Here is a 24,946-nt window from a genome sequence, read left to right as displayed (position 1 = left end):
GCTGGATACTTGACAACTATGTTACACTATAATAATACAAGGTCACTGCACTGACAGACTGTTGAACTGCATTTCAGTGTGACAGGAGAGCTGGATACTTGACAACTATGTTACACTATAATAATACAAGGTCACTGCACTGACAGACTGTTGAACTGCATTTCAGTGTGACAGGAGAGCTGGATACTTGACAACTATGTTACACTATAATAATACAAGGTCACTGCACTGACAGACTGTTGAACTGCATTTCAGTGTGACAGGAGAGCTGGATACTTGACAACTATGTTACACTATAATAATACAAGGTCACTGCACTGACAGACTGTTGAACTGCATTTCAGTGTGACAGGAGAGCTGGATACTTGACAACTATGTTACACTATAATAATACAAGGTCACTGCACTGACAGACTGTTGAACTGCATTTCAGTGTGACAGGAGAGCTGGATACTTGACAACTATGTTACACTATAATAATACAAGGTCACTGCACTGACAGACTGTTGAACTGCATTTCAGTGTGACAGGAGAGCTGGATACTTGACAACTATGTTACACTATAATAATACAAGGTCACTGCACTGACAGACTGTTGAACTGCATTTCAGTGTGACAGGAGAGCTGGATACTTGACAACTATGTTACACTATAATAATACAAGGTCACTGCACTGACAGACTGTTGAACTGCATTTCAGTGTGACAGGAGAGCTGGATACTTGACAACTATGTTACACTATAATAATACAAGGTCACTGCACTGACAGACTGTTGAACTGCATTTCAGTGTGACAGGAGAGCTGGATACTTGACAACTATGTTACACTATAATAATACAAGGTCACTGCACTGACAGACTGTTGAACTGCATTTCAGTGTGACAGGAGAGCTGGATACTTGACAACTATGTTACACTATAATAATACAAGGTCACTGCACTGACAGACTGTTGAACTGCATTTCAGTGTGACAGGAGAGCTGGATACTTGACAACTATGTTACACTATAATAATACAAGGTCACTGCACTGACAGACTGTTGAACTGCATTTCAGTGTGACAGGAGAGCTGGATACTTGACAACTATGTTACACTATAATAATACAAGGTCACTGCACTGACAGACTGTTGAACTGCATTTCAGTGTGACAGGAGAGCTGGATACTTGACAACTATGTTACACTATAATAATACAAGGTCACTGCACTGACAGACTGTTGAACTGCATTTCAGTGTGACAGGAGAGCTGGATACTTGACAACTATGTTACACTATAATAATACAAGGTCACTGCACTGACAGACTGTTGAACTGCATTTCAGTGTGACAGGAGAGCTGGATACTTGACAACTATGTTACACTATAATAATACAAGGTCACTGCACTGACAGACTGTTGAACTGCATTTCAGTGTGACAGGAGAGCTGGATACTTGACAACTATGTTACACTATAATAATACAAGGTCACTGCACTGACAGACTGTTGAACTGCATTTCAGTGTGACAGGAGAGCTGGATACTTGACAACTATGTTACACTATAATAATACAAGGTCACTGCACTGACAGACTGTTGAACTGCATTTCAGTGTGACAGGAGAGCTGGATACTTGACAACTATGTTACACTATAATAATACAAGGTATAGAAATACAATAAAATTATGAAATTATTATAAAACGAAAGTTATACAACAAAATGGGGTACGCGGTAGCGTAGTTGGTTGAGGGGCTATGCTACAAGCCGAACGGTCGCGAGTTCCAGTCCCGATGAGGTCATTGGATTTTTTCAATTGACCTAATCCTTCCAGCCGCACTATGGCCCTGGGTTCGACTCAGCCTCTAACAGAAATGAGTACCAGGAATTAATTAAATAATTTCCCTGGGGAGTAAAGCGCGGCCGGCGCGTATAGCTGACAACCTTACCGCCATCTATGAGCTGATTGTCTAGATAATGTGGGACCCTCAACGTCTCACAAGCCAATGAGCCTTCACGGCCTGTTACAGGGATAGCTTTTCTTTTTACTTTTTATAAAATAAAATACGGTTAAAATCATTTATGTAATATTTCATACTATGAAGTTAGTGTTGCAGTCTTGTTGTATTCCAGCGGACATACAGCGGTATATTCATGACTTGTACACGTATAGTTAACTGCTTGGAGGCTCGTGGTATTGGTGTACTATGATTTGGTATTAATCTGGAAATGATGTGACAATAATAGCAGTTCACTTTATTTTACTAACTATAGATTTGGTATTGGTAGGTATTGGTAATATGGTTGTACTTTTTACTTATTGTTTGGCCGGTGCCTCGTTTTAGATATTCACCCATCCCAACAGTGCAGGATGAGCACAAAAATACTCATTCTTTTACGAAACAGGCTCAGGGCAATCCCGAATTCATAACCAAGTTCCGAATGCTCATACGGTGTTTCTAAATTACTGTAACGCGTATACCCATTGCTAGGCAACGGATCAGTAAACACGCTTAAAATAATACGGGACAATACAATACGCTGTTCTCTGCGGGGTCAGCTCTGATTCTATATAATGAGAAATTGCATGCACTGACAATGGACTTACTAACACAGATTATGACTGACAAATGACAGACCTGACCTCTCGTCAGAGAGGGCGCCCCAAATGAACAGGACAGTAACTTTCATATAAAGAAAAATATAATCTGGTCATGAGCCCCAATCGGGGCTCGACACCAAGACAGACAGACTGACTGACCGTCAGTCGCAATGTGACTTTGAGTTGAGCGGTTAGATGTTGTCAGAAGTTGAGAGAGTTCAATTGAAGAGGAGTTCATTTGAGTCAGTTGTTGTCAAGAAATGGGTCCAGTTCTGGAGTTGGCAATCTAAGGTGATTGAGAAAAAATGAATTAAACCGTATAAAGAACACTTAACGTGTGCTTTGAAATTACAGTGAGACTGCTATATATCCGTTGCCAGGATACGACTAGTGAATACGAAGAATCCTATTGCATGTGTAACAGTAAAGTGTGTAGATCAGCGATAGCATTGTATTGGCTGTTGTCCCGAGTTGTGTGAATAAGGTGTCAATAAATCCAATCATGCAACCCAGAATCCGTCACACCTACATGTGACATTATTTTCATTCGCACTGAGGTTAAACACAAACAACATCATAAGCAAGATGATCACAATTAAACTTTCACGGCCTATCTTCAAAGCAATGCTGAAATGTAAATATATACGTACATGCTGGATCTGAGGTCCTCATGCCGGTGGCTATGAATCCTGCCATCTTCTGGCATGTGAGTCAGTGTAAATTGACAGAGGTTTTTTGGCGTTTCGGAAGAACATACTGTCTCCGTCTTCACGTCAAATTATAAGCCAAAAGTAACCAGCATGAACAAGCACCAAACAGACATCTTAATCTTGGTATTAAAAATTGTAATTCATAATTTAATAGAGGAATAATTTTGAGTGTTAACCTACATTATGATGCACTAAGAAGTTAAGAGTATTCTAACTGATTTGATCAAAGCATTCCTAGGCAACAGAAAACACCTTTCTCTAACACTTCCTCTATTTTTATACGTAGTAGACATGTGTTTACCTCGCCGTTGCATAGAAACAGCAGTTCTTCTATTGTTGCATGCGTGTTCATTTCCGCAGGAATCTTTTTATCGAGTCATTGCCTAGCAATGAAAGTCTATCCTGACTCCGCTATCCCAGCTTTCAGGCGTCATGTCACAATATTAATTAATCGTTGTATCATAGGCAGTGTATATTCTCGATAATGAGAGCGTCGTTAAATAACAACAAACTTAAAATCCAAACTTCAAAAGCCAAAGTCACATTGCGACTGACGGTCAGTCAGTCAGTCAGTAATTCTTGGTGTCGAGCTCCATGATATTTATTGCTGTTTGACAGAGACTTGTTTCCTTGAGGCGCCCTCTCTGACGAGAGGATGGGTCTGTATTTTGTATACACGTATGCTGCCGGTCCTTGCCAGCGCAGTCTTTTTCAGGTCCGAGTCCCATGGGATTCGTGACCATATTTTACTGTCTCAGATTTGAGGCTTCCCTTTTTGTCCCCTCCTACGACTCGCAGGGTCACGGTGGAGGTATTCGATCCTGCCTCCACACGAGTAAGCTCCAGTCACTCAACTCCTCTCCAATTGTCAAATCAAAACTTTGTCCCTCTTATAACCCTTCTGCACGGACCGCAAAGAAAGCACCGTTATTCCGTTGCTGTATTCATTGTTGAGTGGGCATCTATGAAGGCGGACCGCGCAGAAAATAGCGCTTCCCAGCCATTCCAATGGCGCGCTGGCAGCTGCCTGTTGTCTCCTTGTTTGTTTCGGGGTCGTTGCCTAACAAATGTTCTATACGAAACATTATCTTTGTGGGTGCTTCGACATTAGGTATTGACGTAGGTCTTACGTCATCATTGGAAAGTTACTGTATTCTATTTTTGAAGCAGAACGGGAACTAGAACGATCATACCGCACTTCTCGTTGAAAACACAAATCATTTTTTCCTTAACGCAGTTCAGTCACGATATGTACCTACAAATATATTTTGGGTAAAGTCCACATACCGTGCTACAAAGTGCGAGATTAAGCAACAGTCAAAAATGTAAATACTATTCGTGTTTCGAAATATGTTTTGAGGTGATGTTAGTGTAAACTCATCCATCAAATCTGTACTTATCGACCGGTGTGGCAAGTAGTTTTGTGACGATTCATCGCTCAATGTCGGCCCTACGATAATGGTTTCTGACCGGCCTATCACTTAACAGCTTGGGTAAGCAAAGAACAAGATGCCACGGGAATGGCTTATCTTACAGTTCTCAAACTTTCCGACGGCCGCGAACAACTTAATATAAAACGTAATTTTCCACAATCCCCGAGCAGGAACCCAAAATACCTCTACATCCACAGTACGCTACAAAGTATTCTCGTGTGGTTATTCACATGTTTTGAAGTCCCTATCAGGCTGTATCGTGACAACAGGAATCTAAATAGCTCTACATTATGTCTTAGTCATAAACTTCCTGTACAGTCACGAAAGAAACCCACAAAGCGTAGAGGCGGATTCGAATACTTCCATCGTAGCCTTGCGAGTCGTAGAAGGCACCGAAAAGGGAACCTAGTGCCTGGGGGTATAACCGGGCCACCCTATTCCTGGAGGATATAAATATGGGGATCTGACCCTCCAGGTTGGGGAACCTCGAATCTGAGACCGTTAAATATGGTCATGCGTCCGCGGGACTTGGACCCGCAGTTCGAAAGTGGCACGGTGCAAGGAAAACGCCTTAGGGAAAGCTCGTGCCAGGGACAATGTGGTACGAGAAGCCCCGAAAGAACGGACGCTCGGGAGGAGACGTCAACCGATACCTGAATGCAAAAGTGGAATTAAGGACAGAGGCGACAAGCTGCCGCTATGCGAGAGAAAGAAGAGGGTAACCGCGATCAGCATCGGAGGGTGGAGCTCAAGACAGCTTTCACCTCTGGGAAAAATAAGACCCTCAAGAAGACCCTAGAGCTGAAATTCGTGAAGAGAGCAGCCGGGATGTTCGGCGGGTTGCGGAAGGTGAGAGACTCGACGCTGTGGAGGTATTGGCGTCCTCCGGAGCGACAAAACAAGGACTGGACACTGTGGAGGGGTCGACCCCCTCCAAAACGAAAAAAAAGCAGGAAACACAGGAGGAGCCCGTAATGTAGAAGGACTGGCCTCCCCAGCAAGAGTAAGAGTACGAGAAAACCTCTGGACTATGAGGAGGACCTGAAGTGGCTGGAAGTACCACGGAGATGCTCGGGACGACCACCCTTGAAGAAGGGAAAGATGAAAAAAAGGGAAGAACCGTTAGGCTGTTTGGGACGAACAACCTTTAGGAGGGAATAATGTGGCATGCCACCAGAAAGCCGGAATGGTTGAGGAGGGTTGATTTCCTAGGCAACGAGCGACGTTCCCGCTACAGCGGCTAGCAATCTCACAGTGGAGTTTCCGCCGTTACACATGAATTGTTGGAAGCAGCTCTTGCATAGCAGCCACCGAGGTTAACCCTTCGACATGGTGCGCTCTATTGAGTCTGCGTTCAAGTTATAAAAGCCTACCCTCGAAGATGCTCCACCGTGACCCTGCGAGTAGTAGGAGGCGACGAAAAGGGGAGTCTCAAATGTGAGACAGTAAAATATGGTCTCAAGTCCCAAGGGACTAGGACCCGAGAAACACTGCTCTTGCAAGGGCCAGCAGCACATATAAAGACAGACCCATCCTCTCGTCAGAGAGAGCGCCCCACAGAAACAAGATCGTAACTGTCGAGGAGTAATAAATACTTGGTCATGAGCCCCAGGAGGGTGCTCGATACCAAGACTTACTGACTGACTGACCGTCAGTTGCAATATGGCTTTGACTTTGACTTTCTCCAGTGAGTTTAGAGTTCTCAGTGTAGCTCCGAGTAGAGCAGAAGCCAGCTCGCATCCGACAAAGGGAACAGAAGACTTCACCTAGATTAGCGATGTAAGAAGTAATTATAACAGTGTTGTAAGAAACGTCTGATGACGTCATAAGTGTATGATAATTGTACTTGTAAGTGTAGAAGAGATTGACCAATAAACATATTCGCCAAATCCGAGACCCGCGTGAATTACCTTGTCGCGTTACCTACGAAACACGTGACAATACATACATACGTATATACACACTTACATATACATATACATATACACGTGACAATATATACATACACACATACATATATACATAGGGTACGCGACTACAATAGTCTCGGATACTTCCCTTCTGCTAGCAAGTCTGTGTTGATGGCAGACATCTGACGCACAGGTTTGAAAATTTTATACTAAATGCGTTTGGCAGCACTGGGAGCAGCAGGCGATGTTGTAACCCATGTTTTATTTTTTTGCAACAGTATTTTTACTGATGTATGGAGTATGATGGAACTTTTGTCAATAAATTCATAGAACTAACTCTATCTAAGAAATAATAATATGCATTTGTATGAAGTGTTGTGTCACTCTGAAAGTGACTGTCCGAGACAGCTGTGGGCTTGTTGGGTTCGGTTTGTATATAGTCCGTGTTTTTTATTCCTTCTTATTCCGGAGGACTGTGCAATGAATTTGGTCTGGCCCACTGAGATAAGGATTGTAGGTTATGCGTGGGTTATATGAACACGCCGGTCACCCTTTTCCTTTCTTACAGTCAGGGCGAAAAGAAAATTTCTGAATAGTTGTTGCAGAACGGGAGTGGCAATGGTTACTAGTAATTATGTGGTAGTTAATTACTTTTTCCTCTCATGTGCATAGCGTAAGAGAAAGTGTTGTATGGACAAAGAAGAAGTAAAAATCCGAATCCCTAAGGAGATTCAAGTTTTAGTTCCACTATGTCAGGTATGCCATTTTCTCAGTTACTCTATCTACGTACGGCCAGGAACCAGAAACGGAATGGAACCTCTCCACGTTTGGTTTCATGTTCTTCATACATATATTGCGCACAAGACTGCTCACACGAGGGACCGTGCAGTCTCATCATATTGAACTTCAAGCAGGGCAAGATATAAATATGCCTTTTTCCTTAGTCCTTTTCGTTAAATGTATTGTCACGTGTTGGGTGTATAACGCGAGAAGTAACTTCACACCGTATTGGATATAGCGAATGTATTGCACATTGCTCTCACAATTACACCACTACTGCCATCTGCAGTAGCACAAATACTTCTTCTGCTTCCATTCACTCCGGCGAATGCTAGACTGCAACTGACTGGTTACTCTCTCTCTCTAGTAACTCTTATAAACGCTCAGTCGGACAGCGGAAAACCCACATCGCTTCACCGTTGCATAAACGCCGTATTTACAGGCGTAGGTGGGGAACGCTGTCGAGAGTTGTTTATAGCTGCGTAGTAACCGCGGTGTCCCCTGTTACGTCACCGGGGGGGAGGGGGACGGAGTGTTGACTGGCCTGTTACCGTAGCAGCGGCAGTTGCTCCGATGCTATTACGTCGTCGAGGGGGAGGAGGGTGTCCTGCATAGCGTAAATACGTCACAGTATATTAATTTCTGCTGCTCTTATGTTCATATAGTGACTAATGAATACTGGTAAAAAGGTAAAATTATCCCTGTAACAGGCCATGGAGGTCCACATATTTTTGAGACGTCGAGGCTACCACATTTTCTAGACAGTCGGCTCTACTCGTCGGTCACCCTTTTACTACCAGGAAGATTCCTGGTACTCATTTCTGTTAGAAGCTGAGTCGACTCCAGGGCCATAGTGAGGCTGGAAGGATTAGGCCAATTTAAATAACCAGTGAACTCATCGGGTACCGAACCCGCGATTTTCCATCTACAAGCTTCTACATATTGTTATAGTTTGAGTTGCGTTTTGAATTATACATCCCCTATAACATCATACATTCCTAAGTTTGAATGGATAACATTTCAGTGAAAATATCGATGTTAATTTTGACTGACAGTAGCAGCGTCGCGACGCCCCATGGCGTCCCTGTCACGTCTTGCTGACGGTATATTAAGTGGATGAATTTCCACAGAAGGAGAGCCAAGAAAATAACCCATAAATATTAACAACGAACGTTTAAAACCCAAGCAAATGTACAGTCACGTGTCTGCCACGTCGCCAATCTCACTGAAGTAAAGCCCTGAATGTAACACGTCCATTGTACAGAGGAACAACAAATATTAAACTTCCTACTTACGGACTGCGACCGAAATCTGAGCGCATGACCTAGATGCAACCTGGCTTGCTTATGATACTTGTGTGAAATTATAGAAGTTATGCTTTGCGCAAGCGCAAATCGTTCTGTTGCTATAATTTTCCATCTCTCCCAGAAGGTGTTTCCACTCGTTCACTGCGCGCTTGCTGTGTGTCATTAGACAATTCGGTCTCGGTCTCTTCCATTTCGTAATTAGTCTTTCCATCGCGTCTTTGTTCTTCGCATTATACTTTTTCCCTTCAACTTACATTTAGCAAATTCGTGTTGCATAAGATCTGACTTTAGGACACTATCCAAATAATGGTTTGTAGATGTCACTACTGTCTATGCATCCCCTCATCGGTTCTACAACAGGGGTATGGAGGGGTAGACAGGTGACCTGGGTACTACACTATTCGATATGAAAATATTTGCCTGATATCGCATGGTATAATAAATTAATTTATTTGTTTAGTTGTATACAAACTAAATTAACTTTCCTAATTTATTTGTTTAATGATGCTGTAGTAATTATCGGGGGATATCACTGTTATCAACTTCATACAAAATTTTATCCAATATTCTTCTCTCAAGGTTAAGACCATATATAGATGAAATTATTGAGGATCATCAGTGTGAGTTTCGACTTAACAGATCAGCTACAGATCAGATCTTTTGCATTCGTCAGATATTGGAGAAAAAATGGGAGTACGATGAGACAGTACATCAGCTATTCATGGATTTCAAGAAAGCCTATGATTCAGTTACGAGGGAAGTATTGTACAGTATTCTGAAAGAGTTTGGGATACCCATGAAACATGTTAAGCTGATTAAAATGTGTTTAAACAAAACATATATTAAGTCTGTGTAGGTAAACATTTGTCTGATAAATTTTCTATCCAGAATGGTCTAAAACAAGGAGATGCTTTATCGCCACTCCTTTTCAACTTTTCCATGGAATATACCAGTAGAAAGGTCCAGGGAAACCAGGTGGGACTGAAATTAAACGGGACACATCAGCTGTTGGCCTATTCCGATGATGTGAATCCACTGGGTGATAATGTAGATACCATAAAGAGAAATACTCAAACTTTAATTGACGCAAGTAAAGAGGTTCGTCGAGATGTAAACGCAGAGAAAACTAATTATATGTTGCTGTCTCGTCACCAAAATGTAGGGCAAAATCACGACGTAAAGATAGGAAACAGATGCTTTGAAAATGTGGCACAGTTCAGATAATTGGGAACAACGATAACAGATCGAAACCTGATTCAGGAGGAAATTAAGAGGAGACTGAACTCAGGATATGCTTGCTACCATTCAGTTCAGAACCTTTTGTCTTCTCATCTGCTGTCCAAAGACATAAAAATTAGAATATAGAAAACTATAATTTTGCCTGTGATTCTGTATGGGTGTGAAACCTGGGTTCTGACATTAAGGGAGGAACATAGACTGAGGGTGTTTGAGAACAGGGTGTTGAGGAGAATATTTGGACCGAAGAGAGATGAAGTGACAGGAGGTTGGAGACAACTGCATAATGAGGAGCTTCATAACTTGTACTCTTCTCCAAGTATAATTAGAATGATCAAGTCAAGGAGGATGAGGTGGACAGGGCATGTAGCGCGAATGTGGAGACGAGGAATGCATATAGGATATTGGTGGGAAAGCCAGAAGGAAAGAGACCACTGGGAAGACAAAGGCGTAGGTGGGAGGACAATAATAAAATGGATCTTAGGGAGATCGGATGGGATGGTATGGATTGGATTGATCTGGCTTAGGAAAGTGACCAGTGGAGGGAACTTGTGAACACGGTAATGAATCTTCGGGTTCCATGAAATGCTGGGAAAGTCTTGAGTAGCTGCAGCATTGGCGGCTCCTCAAGAAGAGCTCAGCTCCATTAGTATATAAGTCAGTAAGTAGTTAGTTAGTTATTGGAGAGGGTGGGTTTCCCCATGCACTTAGACCAGTATTGGTCCATTGTGCTTCCCTCTATGATACTCTACCAGTCTCTATACCCTACCGATATTGGTGCGTACCATCAGTTCCGCCCAAGCCAGAGAGTTCGGCCTCTACTGGCTTAGCGGTATCTATAATGCTTCCCCCATCTATCAGAGGCGTTAGAGACTACTGTTGGGCGGGAAATGTCCTTGAATTTGGCTCAGTGACCTCCTTTGGAAATATGAGGTTCTTTTACGTGCCGTAAAGCCACGACACGGGACCTACGGCTTAAAGTCCCTCCCGGAGGACTTGTTCCCTGAATTTTTCCGCCTTTAAAAATTCCACGACCTCCGCCGGGTTTGAACCCGCGTACCACGAGTCATGAGGTGGGAACGTTACCTCTAGACTACGGAGGCCGCTAAGTCAGTAAGTAAGTAAGTAAGTAAGTAAATGATGCTGTGTTATCGGAATAATGGCCAAGTGTAATGGGATTAAATGGGGAGAGCATGCAGCACGCAAGGGAGAGAAATTAAGAGAACATTTGAAGGAAAAAACCACTATGAAAGGTCGGGCGTGGCTGGAAGGATAATATTCAACTGTATCTTAAAGAAATAGAATTATAGCTTGAAGAACCGTCTTAAGATTCAATACAGTGTTTCGTAGAGTGGGAGATGTGCCCCTTTTCAGACGGCCTTAAAGCATATTTTTAGGCCAATGAAAATTTGGTCGATAATAAACATACTAAATTAATTTTAATTTTAAAGGCAATATTAAATTGAGTATTGACGCGGGAGAAAATTTTCCGACTCGCCATAGAGTTGTCTTCAGGCCCGCAATCCGCCGTTGTGACTGCTGAGTCTGACAGCAGTCTCTGCAGTTACATGAGAAATCCACGCCAACAGATGTCAGAACTTCGGCAGTGAGTCAATCTGCAGAAACTGCAGGCTGGCCCCTCACAAGGTCTAAGTTTTGGAATGACCCTCTCTTTAGCTCGGTAAAAGCTATCCCTGTAACCAGTCGTAGAGGCCCATAGGGTTGAGAGGCGTCGAGGCTCCCACATCTTCCACACAACCGACTCACAGATGACAGTAGGGTTGCCAGCCTTATGCGCCGGCCGCCCTTTACCGCCAAGAAGATTCCTGGTACTCATTTCTGTTAGAGGCTGAGCCGACCCCAGAGCCATAGTGTGGCTAGAAGGATTAGTTCAATTGAGAAAATCCAATGACATTGTCGGGAACTGAACCCGCGGCCATCCGGCTTGTAGCATAGTGCCTCAACCAAGTACGGTTAAGCTCGGTGATCAACACATATCGCATTTTGTGCCCCTCGTGACAGAGAAATGGCACGCGAGAGAGGGAAGGCTACCATTACTCTAATCCCAAAGTTCTCCAACACGCATTCCCATGATCAGCGATGGGCACCTTCGGCGAGCTTTCCATTTCTTAACAGTAGCTCGTATTTTCATTTTCGGTTTCCGGTAAATTACCGTCCACCTTCGGCAGCAGGGTCTTTCTTGGTTGGCTGACAGTCATGTGACCGACGGTCTTGTATTTCTTTTTCTCTTGGCTTTCTGATGGTAAGGGCTCCAGCCGACCTCTTTCATTTACCGAAAGGGACAGCGGAGTTCGCCCCAGTGGTCCCAGCTGGACTCGCTGTTGAGCTTCCCGCTGAGCCGTCAGCAGTCTTCATGAGATCTTCCTTCATCTTGGTCAGCTTCAAGGCCAGGCAGGTTGCTCCTCATTCTCACCAGAAGAACTCCTGCAGTGCTACCCTCAGTAAACGCCTTGTCAGGGCTCCCGAAGGGTGCTGGCTGCTTCTCCACAGTAGCAGAAGGGCCCGCAGATAAGCCCTGCGATGTAGGAGGAACACATCATTGACCCCCCCATAAAAGGTTTCCCGAAATAACACATCGTAACGTGTTGGAGCCAGACGGTTGGTCAGAGCTTGCTGGGACTACAGGGGAAGCCTCCTTCCGGCAGTGTTCTGACAATAATTTGTATTGATGTCGCACGAGGAGCAAGGAAATGTTACTCTTACCCCACAGAGCTTCGCATGGGGCCTAACGTTAGCATAAAATGTTGTCCTTCACCCCAGTGCTCCCTCAGTGCTATACAAATGTAGGCATGGACACCATCCTCACTCATCAAGATCAACCTTCCTGCCCCCAGACAGGCCAGCCTGCTACTTGTAGGGTCCGCCACGACGAGAGGGGTGCGGTGAATTGGTTTATGACAGAGTTAGTAGAGAGTCCGTCGAGTGTAACAATTTGTAGGTCACTTTTTTAATATCACTTCTGCCTTACATGTTTCGGTTTGATACAACCATCATCAGAGGCACTTGCTATAACTATGGAAACACTGTCGTTGTTTATGATGTTCACAGTTATGTTTGTCGTGTAGACGCTGCTACAATACGCTGACGTGTAAAAGCACAAAACTTACTAAGACAGTTGAGTACACTATCAAGTTCTCACTTTTCATCCGAAACTGTTTTAAGTTAAAACGCTAAATGTTAAAATATTTAATCTAAAATGCTGAATTCCTCCTTGTTAGTTCATCCCGAAGATGGGAGACGTCAGCTTGAAGTTGTATGGCTGCAAAGTACGTTATTTGATTATTTTCCTCCTCATTTAGTGTAAATTTAACAAGCAAAATAAAAACTTGCAATTTACGCTAAATGAGGAGGAAAATAATCAAGTAACGTACTTAGACTTAAAACTAATTAACAACCATGGGCAAATAAGAATGGAGATATTTAGAAAACCCACAACGACAGACACAACGATAAACAATAAATCTTGTCATCCCAAAGAACAAAAATTGGCAACATACAAAAATTGGCTACATAGATTAACCATCCTACCTATGGATAACACAGCAAAAAACAAAGAATTAAACACAGTTATTAACATCGCGGAAAACAATGGATACAATAAAGAACTCATTACACGAATGTATCATAAACTTCAACAACAAAAAACAAGTGCTCCCATTGAAAGAAGAGAACAAAAATGGGTATCCTACACATATAACGGAAGCTACACAAGAAGAATCACGAAACTATTTAAAAATACGAATGTAAGAATAGCTTTTAAAGTAAATCATACATTAGGCAAAATACTAAACCACAAACATAACATAGATTCTTACGAACAAAGTGGCATATAGAAGTTGACCTGCCAGGGGTGCCAACAAGTGTACATAGGTCAAACAGGCAGAAAATTAGTAACACGTTACAATGAACATATAAGAAGTATAAGATTAAATAAAAATGACTCCGCCTACGCTCAACATATCCTAAATAGGCAACATCAATACGGCCCAATTTCACAAGTCATGGAACTGATCGAAGTAGCAAAGAAAGGTAGAATAATGGATATAAAGGAAGAATACCAAATTTACCGCCACTACAAGGATAATAAACTAATAGACGAGCAGAAACAGGCAAAGGAAATCAATAACCAGAACAGCATGTTTGACCTCATCTCTACTTGTATAAACACACCCCAGACCGCGTCATAACACACAAGGCTTTAAATAACACCAGATGTAGTATTCCTACTGCAGTACACAACACACAGCACATAAGAAACATCGAACCATAAGGTAAGCAAGAATCAAATACAACACTAAACAATATATATAATAATATATAAAACCTAAGTAATACAATATCTTTGCAGCCATACAACTTCAAGCTGACGTCTCCCATCTTCTGGATGAACTAACAAGGAGGAATTCAGCATTTTAGATTAAATATTTTAACATTTAGCGTTTTAACTTAAAACAGTTTCGGATGAAAAGTGAGAACTTGATAGTGTACTCAACTATCTTAGTAAGTTTTGTGCTTTTACACGTCAGCATATTGTAGCAGCGTCTACACGACAAACATAACTGTGAACATCATAAACAACGACAGTGTTTCCATAGTTATAGCAAGTGCCTCTGATGATGGTTGTATCAAACCGAAACATGTAAGGCAGAAGTGATATTAAAAAAGTGACCTACAAATTGTTTACACTCGACGGACTCTCTACTAACTCTGTGATTGATAGTGTAACGGACCAAAAATGAAACAATTAAAAAAAATGGTTTATGACACGTTAAAATGCAAACATACAACATAATAGATGTAACATTTCACAGATGTGATCAAGGTCCATGGGTTATTGTTATTATTATTATTATTTGAAATTTACTTAACCACATTTTAAGTCATAATGTTGTATTTTAGCGTCCTGTTGCACTGATTTTCTTCCATGATATGTATACAGTTGCCGTCTTGTAGTGCACTCAATTTCACCTGTTACATTTTAAATAATTTTATAAAGGCAAGCAATGAAACAGATTAACGTAATTAGGGCACCTGATGATGGCACTATGTTGCCGAAACATGTCCTGAAGTAACAGGTGAAATTGAGTGCACTACAAGACGGCAACTGTATACATATCATGGAACATTTTAAGTCATTAGCGCACCTTCCTTATTTTGAACAAAAAATAAAAGTAAGTTTATGCCATCTCCGTGATGTCTGTGTCCATATGTGTCTGTGAATCCCTCCTATTAACTCTGAATGCCTGAACCAATCATTACGAAACTTGGTATGTACACCATGGCACCTGAGTCCATCTCAACGGCATATTCATATGTCCTTCCAATTATTCTGTGTGTCTGTATGAGTAACCTTTCTGTCGTTGCTAGGCAGAAGCTTGGTAAATTGTATTCCTCCTTCAGTTGCTAAACAACGGTCCCGAGGCAAGGAATACACGCAACAGTAGAAGAACTGCCGTACGCGTGTCTAAGGGTCTCTCTGCGTATTCGTCTATCGTTGTTAGGTACCAACTCTGTAAAGCCCTTCCCGTGGCAACGAAACATTTTTGGAAGCGTCGTTTTCTACGCGGCCGGTGTCGTATCAAGGGAAACTGGGCGATTAGTCCTTCCCAGAACTTCTTGTTCTTACACGTTGGTGGTCCCAGGAAATTTAATTTATATTAAGATGAGCCTCAGAGCAGAGAAGTTTGGGAACAACTGCCATAGAGTATATCCAGCCAATCATGGTGCCAATGATGGAGGAATCAAAACATGGCCGCCAACATGGTGGACGAAAAGCGAAGCTTCTGCCGTCTGCTTGTGTTTTTTAAAACTTTATAATTTTTTCAATAAGGAAATACACGAATTATCAATAAAAGTTGTGCCTGTGCTTAACTATTTAAGCACTGCGCCATGAAGGCGTATGTGGGAGTGGATGTATATATCCACATTTCCTTGACCTCGGCACTAGTTGGAGATTAGTTGTCAGCTTCACCCCGGCCGCTTTACCCAAGGGGAAAGCGTCCCCGGTACCAATTTGTTAGTAGGTAGGGTGGACTCCATAGCCGATCTGGACGACGTGGAGAAGAGAAAATGCTTCATCCTACCGGGACTCGAACTCCGGCCCCTCGTTTGTCCAGCCCGTAGCCAATCGCAATACCTACTACAATTAATTTCGAAACTTGCTTTCTATCGTGAATACTGTAGGACCATTATTAAAAATAGTCTTGGACAGGTAAAGAATGAGTAAGTGAAAAAATATTTTGACTGCCCTTCTTTCCCCCTTGTAATTCCCTTGACTGCGCCCATGATCGGAAGTTGTGTAGCTTACGTGGATGAAAAGTCTGATGCAGATATAAATGCTGCTTCAGGGCCAGTGTAACAGTGCACACGTTAAATTCGGCGCACTTCGATCTGTAAGTGAGCTCTTCCTGGACACTGATTTCCTTTATTTGTTTTCACGCATGCGCAGACCCTCTCGGTCCAGTGGCTGCACATTTCGAACTGCTGTTCGTCCAATCGTGATACGAACACACTTTAATTTGGAACATTGCTCAAAAGTCTGCTTTCTGTTTTTCACTGTGAAATCCTGTATAGCATGGGCCTATATCACAGTATCTGTATGCATGAAATGAAACATGTAAATCGATAATGGTCGCAGCCCTGGAGACTTCTTTCCTTTTCATTTAGTAATTTGTTATAAAATTTGCGTGATAATTGCCATTCTGGTCCTTTCCAAGTAACATAGAAAATTTCATGTAGCGTACTATTACTCATAATGCTCAGTGGGACACAGGCAAAGAAACTGGTCGAAATTTCACGCACTCGCCACCACGACCTCTATCTTTCTATACTGTTCGGGTGCGTGATCACTACCAAGATAACTTGTTTCTCCACTGGACTTGCACAATATAGCAGTGTTACACTTTCGTTGTAAAAAATTCGTGATACGTTAAGATATCGAGTGTGATATGACGGCTGAAAGCCGGAATGATGGAGCCGGAGCAAATGACCATTGTTGAGCAACGGGTATGAAATCACGTTCTCACTATTTTTTTATTGCTAGTGGGGTGGGACTATGTCCCCTGTAGTGCGGCCACTTCTGGCCTATTGTACCAGCCCCAGATGATAGGCGAGGGTGATTGTGGTGCAATTGGTGGAATTAAGATTGGCAGGGGAAACCGAAGTACTCGGAGAAAAGCTGCCCCAGAGCAACTTTGTTCACCACAAATCCCACTTGACCAGTCCCAGGTTCGAACCCGGGCCGCCGCGGTAGGAAGCCAGCTTGAGCTATGGCGTGGCCACGTTCCCACTACAACGACTAGCAACGAGCGGGGCGTTTATTGTTTTATTATTATTTTAATTGAAAATTGGGTTTTACCCGGTGGCAGTGTTACTGCAACAAGACACAACACACAAATAACACAAATCACACAAAATAACACACCACTCTCTAAACACAGCACACAGAAATACACAAAACAATAAAGGAGACACTACACACAATGAATACAATGCAAATACAATTACAACTACAACTGCATAAATTAATATTAAAAAATAAGCATACTACACAGTAAAGACTAACAGTAATTAAAGGCCAAGTAGCGAGTTGCTAAACACAAGATTCCTGTGACAACAGACAGAAAAACAGAGGACAATTAACTGTTCAACATGGTGACTTATATCCGGGCCGCTTGGCAGGTATAAGAGGGAGTTGATTCGCGCATTCAAGCAGTGAGAGATCAGTGCAAGCATACGTCAGACAGACGTCGTGTGTGAGCAGTTACAATTGACTGTAATTGTCAAGAAGTGCCAATAAACCCAATAATCAAATCCAGAACCCATTAGTATTCATCATGAAAAGAGGAATACGTGACAATATCACGTGTATGACTGTGACTATAGGCGGGGTTTGGATTGGTAATCAGATTTCTTGAAATCTTGCAACACTTATCTATAAGTAAGGATTATGCACTCATTATTTTACGCACTTCACAAATCTCTATAGAACAAATTAGATCTTCTCAGTCTGTTACAGTCTTCACTCACTGTTGCTTGGTAGCGGCTTCTAACAGCGGACGTTCCCCTTACCACGGGTTTCCGAACTATTCCCGGCCTCAGCTACCAGCTTCTCACACAAACAGCTCACAACAACGAAACCCTGGCGGTTTTCTAACTCATTAACTCACCAACCAATTGACTAACTCCTCGTTAGTGTTATTTATAACATCTCGGTATGCACTGCGTAGAAAACACATTTCATCTGTTGCTGTTTATGATTCGCCACACCTTCCCGCCAATGTACTGTTAGTTTGGTTGTCGTGCGACAGATAGCGACAGCAGAGCAGTCTACCAAAATGGCGTCTGACATAGAAGTATGTATGAAACAGAGATGTGTTACTGAATTTCTCACTGCCGAACAAATTGCACCCACCGACATCCATCGACGCTTGCTAAAGGTGTACGGAGACGATACAGTGGATGTCAGCACAGTGAGACGGTGGGTAGTGCGTTTCAACAGTGGCGAAAGTGAAGTGCACGACAAGCCACGCCCTGGGCATCCCTGCTCAGCTGCTACTCCTCACAATGAACAGCGCCTCGATCAGCTCAACCGTACAGATTGGCGGATAACGACCAGGGAATTGTGTGCACGGCTTATATCGGCTGTAATGCATTGGAAACAATGTTGGGGAAGCTGGATTATCGCAAAGTTTGTTCCAAGTGGGTCCCGAGGATGCTTACACAGGACCAAAAAACTCATCGAATGGAAGTCTGTCAGGACCTGTTGCACCAGTTTGAGGCTGAAGGTGACAAGTTTCTGGACAGCATCGTCACCGGAGATGAGACGTGGTGTCACCACTACGAGCCGGAATCCAAAAGACAGCCCATGAAGTAACGACACCCGGATTCTCTAAGAAAAAGAAGTTCAAGACACAGCCATCGGCAGGGAAAGTGATGTGCACGGTCTTTTGAGATAGGCGGGATATGATTTTGTTGGATTTTGTGGAGCCTGGTGAGACTGTCAATTCTGTACGCCACAAGATGACGCTGACTAAGCTGAAAGCCCGTATTTCCCGAGTCAGGCCAGTGAAGCAGACAACCTTTCGCTTGCAACACGATAACGCTAGACCCCTATACCAGTTTGGCTGGACTGCCCTACCACATCCACCTTATAGCCCCGGTTTAGCACCTTCAGACTTCCATCTCTTTGAGCCTATGAAAGACGGACTACGTGGGCAACATTTTCTAGACAACGATGCTGTCATTGCAGCTGTAAGAAAGTGGCTAGCCTCTGCTGGCGCAGACTTTTACGGGCGTGGCATACAGGCTCTTGTTCATCGCTGACAAAAGTGCATAACGAATGGCGGTGATTATGTGGAAAAATAGCTGTAAGTAGCTGAAATCTTGCTTGTTTAACTGCTTTATTGTGCTTTCTGTATCTGTGGTAGTTTTCATTAAAGAAATAGAAGGCTTTATATGCGGTACGCTCCTCGTACAAGCCAAAGCGACGTCGAGACCGAGGAAGAGCCAGGAGAGTATACAAAGGGTATGTGAAGTAGGAACAGGCGTGATTGTCTGTGCAGTAAAGCGAAGGAGAAAGCTGAGAATTCCTCTTGTAACATGACATCTTCTTGGTCGATTAGTTGTGCGAACGTGGAGTCCGCATCCAGCGATTCAGGGAATGTCTCCGTCTCCAACATTAGGGATTGATGTGTCGTATAAATATTGTAGCGTGTAGAGCCGTTACTAGGCAACGACCACGAGATAAGCGGATGTACCAGAGCCGTTCTAGGCAATGACTCGGTAAACACATTCCCGCTGCAACGGATACGCATGCAACAATAGAGGTACTATAGGAAACTGTGCTTTCTTCTCTGTCCGTGCAAATGGGTTGTAAGGAGGACAAATGAGTTGAGGTGGAGGGGGGTGAAATACCTCCACCGTAGCCTTTCGAGTCATAGGAGGCGATGAAAAGGGAAGTCTCGAATCTGAGACAACAGAATATGTTTACGAGTCCCACGGGACTCGGAGCCAAAAATGACTGCGCTGCTGAGACCGAACCGCATTTGTCAGAGAGAGCTACTCACATCAACAAACACGAAACTGCCTGACAGTAGAAAAATCTGGTCATAAGCCCCACATTGGTGCTTTGCTCTATGACAGACTGGCAGACTTACTGTCGGTCGTAATATAAGACTCAGACTCAGAAGAATAGTTGAGATTAATCCCGTGTGGAGGCCGCGCCATAGCTCTAGAGGTTAGTCGCTGGCTTCCCACCGCGGCGGCCCGGGTTCAATCCCGGCGTCTGGTCAAGTGGAATTTGTGGTAGACAATGTGGCGCAGGGGCGGGTTTTCTCCGAGTACTTTGGTTTCCCCTGCCAATCTTCATTCCACCAAATTATCCATCATCATAATCACCAATCAGTGGCCGCCGTGCCGAGTGGACCCAGTTGGACTCCACCCCCCACTATGCGAATTTTTTAAATCCCGTGTGGAGGAGGGGTCGAATACTTCCACCGTAGCCCTGTTAGTCGTAGGAAGCGACGAAAAGGGAACCCAATGCCTGGGGGTATAACTGGGTCGCCCTATTCCTGGGGGAAATAAATACGGGGACCTGGCCCTCCAGGTTGGTGGAGTCTCGCATCTGATGCAGTAAAATGTGGTCATGAGTCTCACGATACTGGGATCCGAGAGTCACTGCGCTGACTAGGACCAGTAGCAATTGTAAATGACAGACCAATCCTCTCGTCAGAGAGGATGTTACATAAGTATTATAACCGCAAGTGTTCAGTTGGAAGATAAAACTACTGGTCGTGAGTCTCAAGGAGCTTGTAGCCAAGACACACTGATTTGCGGTAAACTGCCATTCATAAAATAATTTTGACTTTTATTTTGACTTGAATACATGAGTTGGCAGGGAGTTGCCATTTAGGGAGGACTTGTACACGGAAGCAGAGGAATAGCAGTGTTAAAATCCGTTGCCACGACACGTCTAGTAAAGAGAGAATAATTTTTGTGTATTGTGGTTACAGTAATATTTAGAGCGTGTAATTCAGTGAGACTGTCAGAGTTACTGTGTTAAAATGCATGCCAGGAAAAGACTAATGGAGAGTGTAACAGATTGAGAACGCCAGTCGGTGTGCTGTAGTGAGTTGTGATGTGTGGGGATCAGCGATGACGCTATAATTAAGTGTAGTCACGAGTCGTGTGTTAAAGTGGTCAATAAATGGAGTCACCAATCCAAACCCCGTTGAGAGTCACTCCATAATACCTGACAGTATGTATATATACATTCATTTTAATTGTCACATGTATCCTGCTAAGGCGACAAGTAATTAATGAGTACCGGATTAGATGAAGCGATTTAGTGGATATTCACCAGGCGGAACTACAATTAGATGTAACACAGTCTTGCTGTAACAATAACACTTCGTAACTACGAACAATGATGACACTCTAAATCTTACTGTAACTACACCACATAAAATAAAGACTTCATTTCTGACTTCTGTCTTCGGTTGGTCAGTTCTCTCCCTGAGGTAGGTTCCGGTCGAACCGTATGGAGACCACCACCTTCAACAGTAGACTTCTCGCGCTCTTCGCTGTTACTCTGCTTTGGAGGTTCGTTGCCGTGTGACCGGAAACGTTTCTGTATGCGTTGCCTAGGAATCGGCGTGACTCTGTATCCAATGCATTGCTTCTTCAGACGTATTCGTTACTGTGGAAACATGATTACTGAGCCGTTGTCTAGTAATGGGTGCCTGGCTCTGCCTCAACTCTTGTGGCTTTCAGTTACAACTAATTGTAGTTCCGCCTGGTGAATATGCACACACACATAAAGCTATCACACAAACTCCACACTGACAGAGCTTATCTCACCAGAAGACTTCATTACGCAGTATCTCAATGAAAGCCTCGAATCCTATAATGAGCAGAAAGACAGATATCGCAAAATATTCCTTTGTAAATAGGACCATTTGCTCTGGAACCAACTGCCTGCAGAGGCTTTAGGGATTCTCTCCTGTAAACCAAGTAATTTTAAGAAAGGGTTAGGAAAGTGATAAATAACACGAAGTGAAGGAGGGGGGGATCATCCAAAAATGCAGTGAAGTGAAGTGAAGTGAAGTGAAGTAAGTTGTGGTGAGGATGTGAAGGGTATGGAAGTGTAGTGAAGCGGAATGAAGCGAAGTTCATGGTGAAATGTGAGTGCATCAGTTCATGACATTACGTATTTCATTGCATTAATACATGTATTTGCATTGTATTCATTCTGTGCGGTGTGTCCTTTATTGTTTATGTTTGGTGTGCGGTGTTTTGTTCGAGTGTAGTGTGTTATTTTGTGTTATGTGTGCTATTTATGTGTTGTGTCTTATTATAGTACCACTGCCACCGGGTAAACACCCATTTGCAGTTTAAATAAATAATAATATACGAGTATAATAATAGATTTGTTACACCAACTCTTAAACTCCATACATCTACAAAGTGAAAATTTTGAATTTAAAAATTTCACAAATATGTAGTCGGAGTAATATTTAGGCCCATTATCATAGTCTCCACAGACACCTCAACCCACCTGCCCCCCCCCACACACACACAATGATATTTCGTCTTACATGTGGATTATGTTTGATAACGAAACTTAAAGCAGCTTTTAGTTACTTACGTGAAGAAACGTAAGTGCCCATCTTTTGGGATATGACGCCGCGTAATCCGGCATAATTTTACTGACGTTTCAGAAGAATGACATTTCTCCAAATCTGACAAGTAGTGTTCGATACCAAGACCAAATAGGTCGGCTGAGGGAGACCGCGACTCAAATTTGTATGCAGATAGCAGTGAAGTTTCGAAAGACCAACAAAATGTAGGCAACACAAACGACCGAAACGTCCATGAAGTTCTATCAAACTAAACTGGGTCAAGGAAAATACGTGTAATAGCTTTATAATATTTATGAGATTTGAGGTTCCCGTGGAGGTGAATATTAAGACACTTATCGCCTGTGACGTGCCACCGTGTAGTCTGATAGAAGTCTAGGACGTTTCAGAAGAACGTACCGCCACTATTTTCAAGTTCGAACAGTTACAAAACAAAGCTCCCTGGTAACGGCATCCAATGGTGGACGTTCTCCTTATTCTGGGTTCCCTAAATAGCCCCGTGCCTCAGCTGCCAGCTTCTAGGAGTAACGACTTACGACTGAACTATAGTTCTTGGCTAAAATCCAAGTTGGCGGTCATCTCACACCAATCCCCTACCCTTGTCTTCACAGACTAACTGACCAAGATGCAAACCTCGTCTCGCATATAACCCCTCGGCACGGACCACATACAAAACACAGCTCTTCCATTGTTGCCCCTATCATCTCCATGGGAACGTGCCTGTCCGCGAAGGCGTCACCCAATAACGGTCGCACACTCTTGCTTATTAAAAATTTGTTGCCTAGCAGCGAATGTTGTTTCGATGTCTATTTAGAGGCCGCGATCCAGCAACGTTTCTACACGCTATAGTATCTTTCGGCCCAGAAGATGAAGGCTCTGCCTCCGTCCGAAACGGCGGTAAACATTTTCCTCAAATTAGACGGCTTCATGTTAGAGAAGACAGAATTACTGAGCAAATTATTTGTCTCGTTTCAGAACCCGAAACCTGCAGTTGGCACAACTCAATAACCACAGGAACATTTCCGAAATTCTGGACGGCCTGTTGAGAGGTTATGACAACAATGTACGGCCCGATTTTGGAGGTAAGATGGCGTAGAATCAGACCAATTAAGTGAAAATTAATAATGGCCCCATATTATGCAACATTTATATTGTAGCGTAAGATGTTCTTGAATCACTTGAGCCATAAATTTTGATCAGGAGCAGTTCTATCTATTTATCCATGGCTCTACAACCCTTGTGGACCTTGGCCGCTTTCTCAATTTCTTAATATATACACAGTCGGTAGGACTTCTTGGACGGGGGATCAGCCCGTCGTAATGCCGCTCCCTGCACACAGGGCGATACAAACACAGAATAACTGCACACAGACATCCAAGCCTCAAATTGGATTCGAACCCATGATCGTAGTGTTCGAGCAGTCGAAGACAGTTCATGCCTTAGGCCGCGCGGCCACTGCGACCGGAGGAACAGTTCTATACTACAGCGAAATTCTTCGTGCACACTGACCTACCAATCCTGTAAACCCTAAGAGTGTTCAGGAATAGAGTACAAACTGGTGTTGGAACTGGATGAACAGTTTTCGGAAACATACTACAAAGTATTATTACCAATATCCTGCCCCATAAAGAACCAGAACCGTAACTAATTTAACATTCTCTAGTGATTTTTCATAAATTTGCTTCATATCTTTATAATTTCAGCCTCTTTGACATTTTGTTCATAACCTAGAAGAATGGCAGAAGAATCTTAACGTTTAATTCAAGGTTGTAACCACTCGCTGAGACTTTAGCATCATCATCATCATCAGTAATCTGTCAAGACGACAGGTCCACAGTCTCTTTCAAAACAATTCCTCCACTTAATGCGATCTAGAGCTTTCTCCTTCAAATGACAGTATCCTCTTCTGTCCCCAAGGTCATCCAGCATCTTCTTACGTCTTCTTCCTCGTCTTCTTGTCACTTCTATCCGCCCATCTATCTTTCCTTCGATAGCTTCTTTTAGAAGGCAGTTTCTGCGTAAAACATGACCAATCCAATTAGCCTTCCGTTTTCGTATTTCATGTAGGATATTCCTCTGCTCACTGACTCTAATTAACACTTCTTCATTTCTCACATAATCGGTCCAACTGATCTTCTCCATTCTTCTCCAACACCACATTTCGAAACTTTCCAGATGTTTCTGATCTACTGCCCTAAGTGTCCATGTTGAGACTTTAGCATAATAATTATATTTTTTTTTGTTCACAAAACATTTATTGCTTTGTAACCGTCCAGCCCTTACGTTGGGCTCCACCTCTTCTCTCTCTAACCGTCCTTACCTCACCTTCACT

The 24,946-nt window shown here is 43.0% G+C and overlaps 1 protein-coding gene across 6 annotated transcripts in view; it reads left to right on the top strand.

Annotated features, from left to right (window-relative positions):
• Nucleotides 1-24,946, top strand: part of LOC111867986 (gamma-aminobutyric acid receptor alpha-like) — a 167,150-nt gene that overhangs the window by 72,556 nt on the left and 69,648 nt on the right. For all 6 annotated transcript variants that reach the window (XM_033752894.1, XM_033752896.1, XM_033752895.1 and 3 more), the window contains one exon: nt 23,590-23,696. In XM_033752894.1, the coding sequence (XP_033608785.1) occupies nt 23,590-23,696 (107 nt within the window). The remainder of the gene's footprint in view (nt 1-23,589; nt 23,697-24,946) is intronic.

The sequence above is a fragment of the Cryptotermes secundus genome, unplaced genomic scaffold (genome assembly GCF_002891405.2).
Source record: "Cryptotermes secundus unplaced genomic scaffold, Csec_1.0 scaffold508, whole genome shotgun sequence".
NCBI lineage: Eukaryota > Metazoa > Arthropoda > Insecta > Blattodea > Kalotermitidae > Cryptotermes > Cryptotermes secundus.
This window is presented reverse-complemented; position numbering and strand designations above follow the sequence as displayed.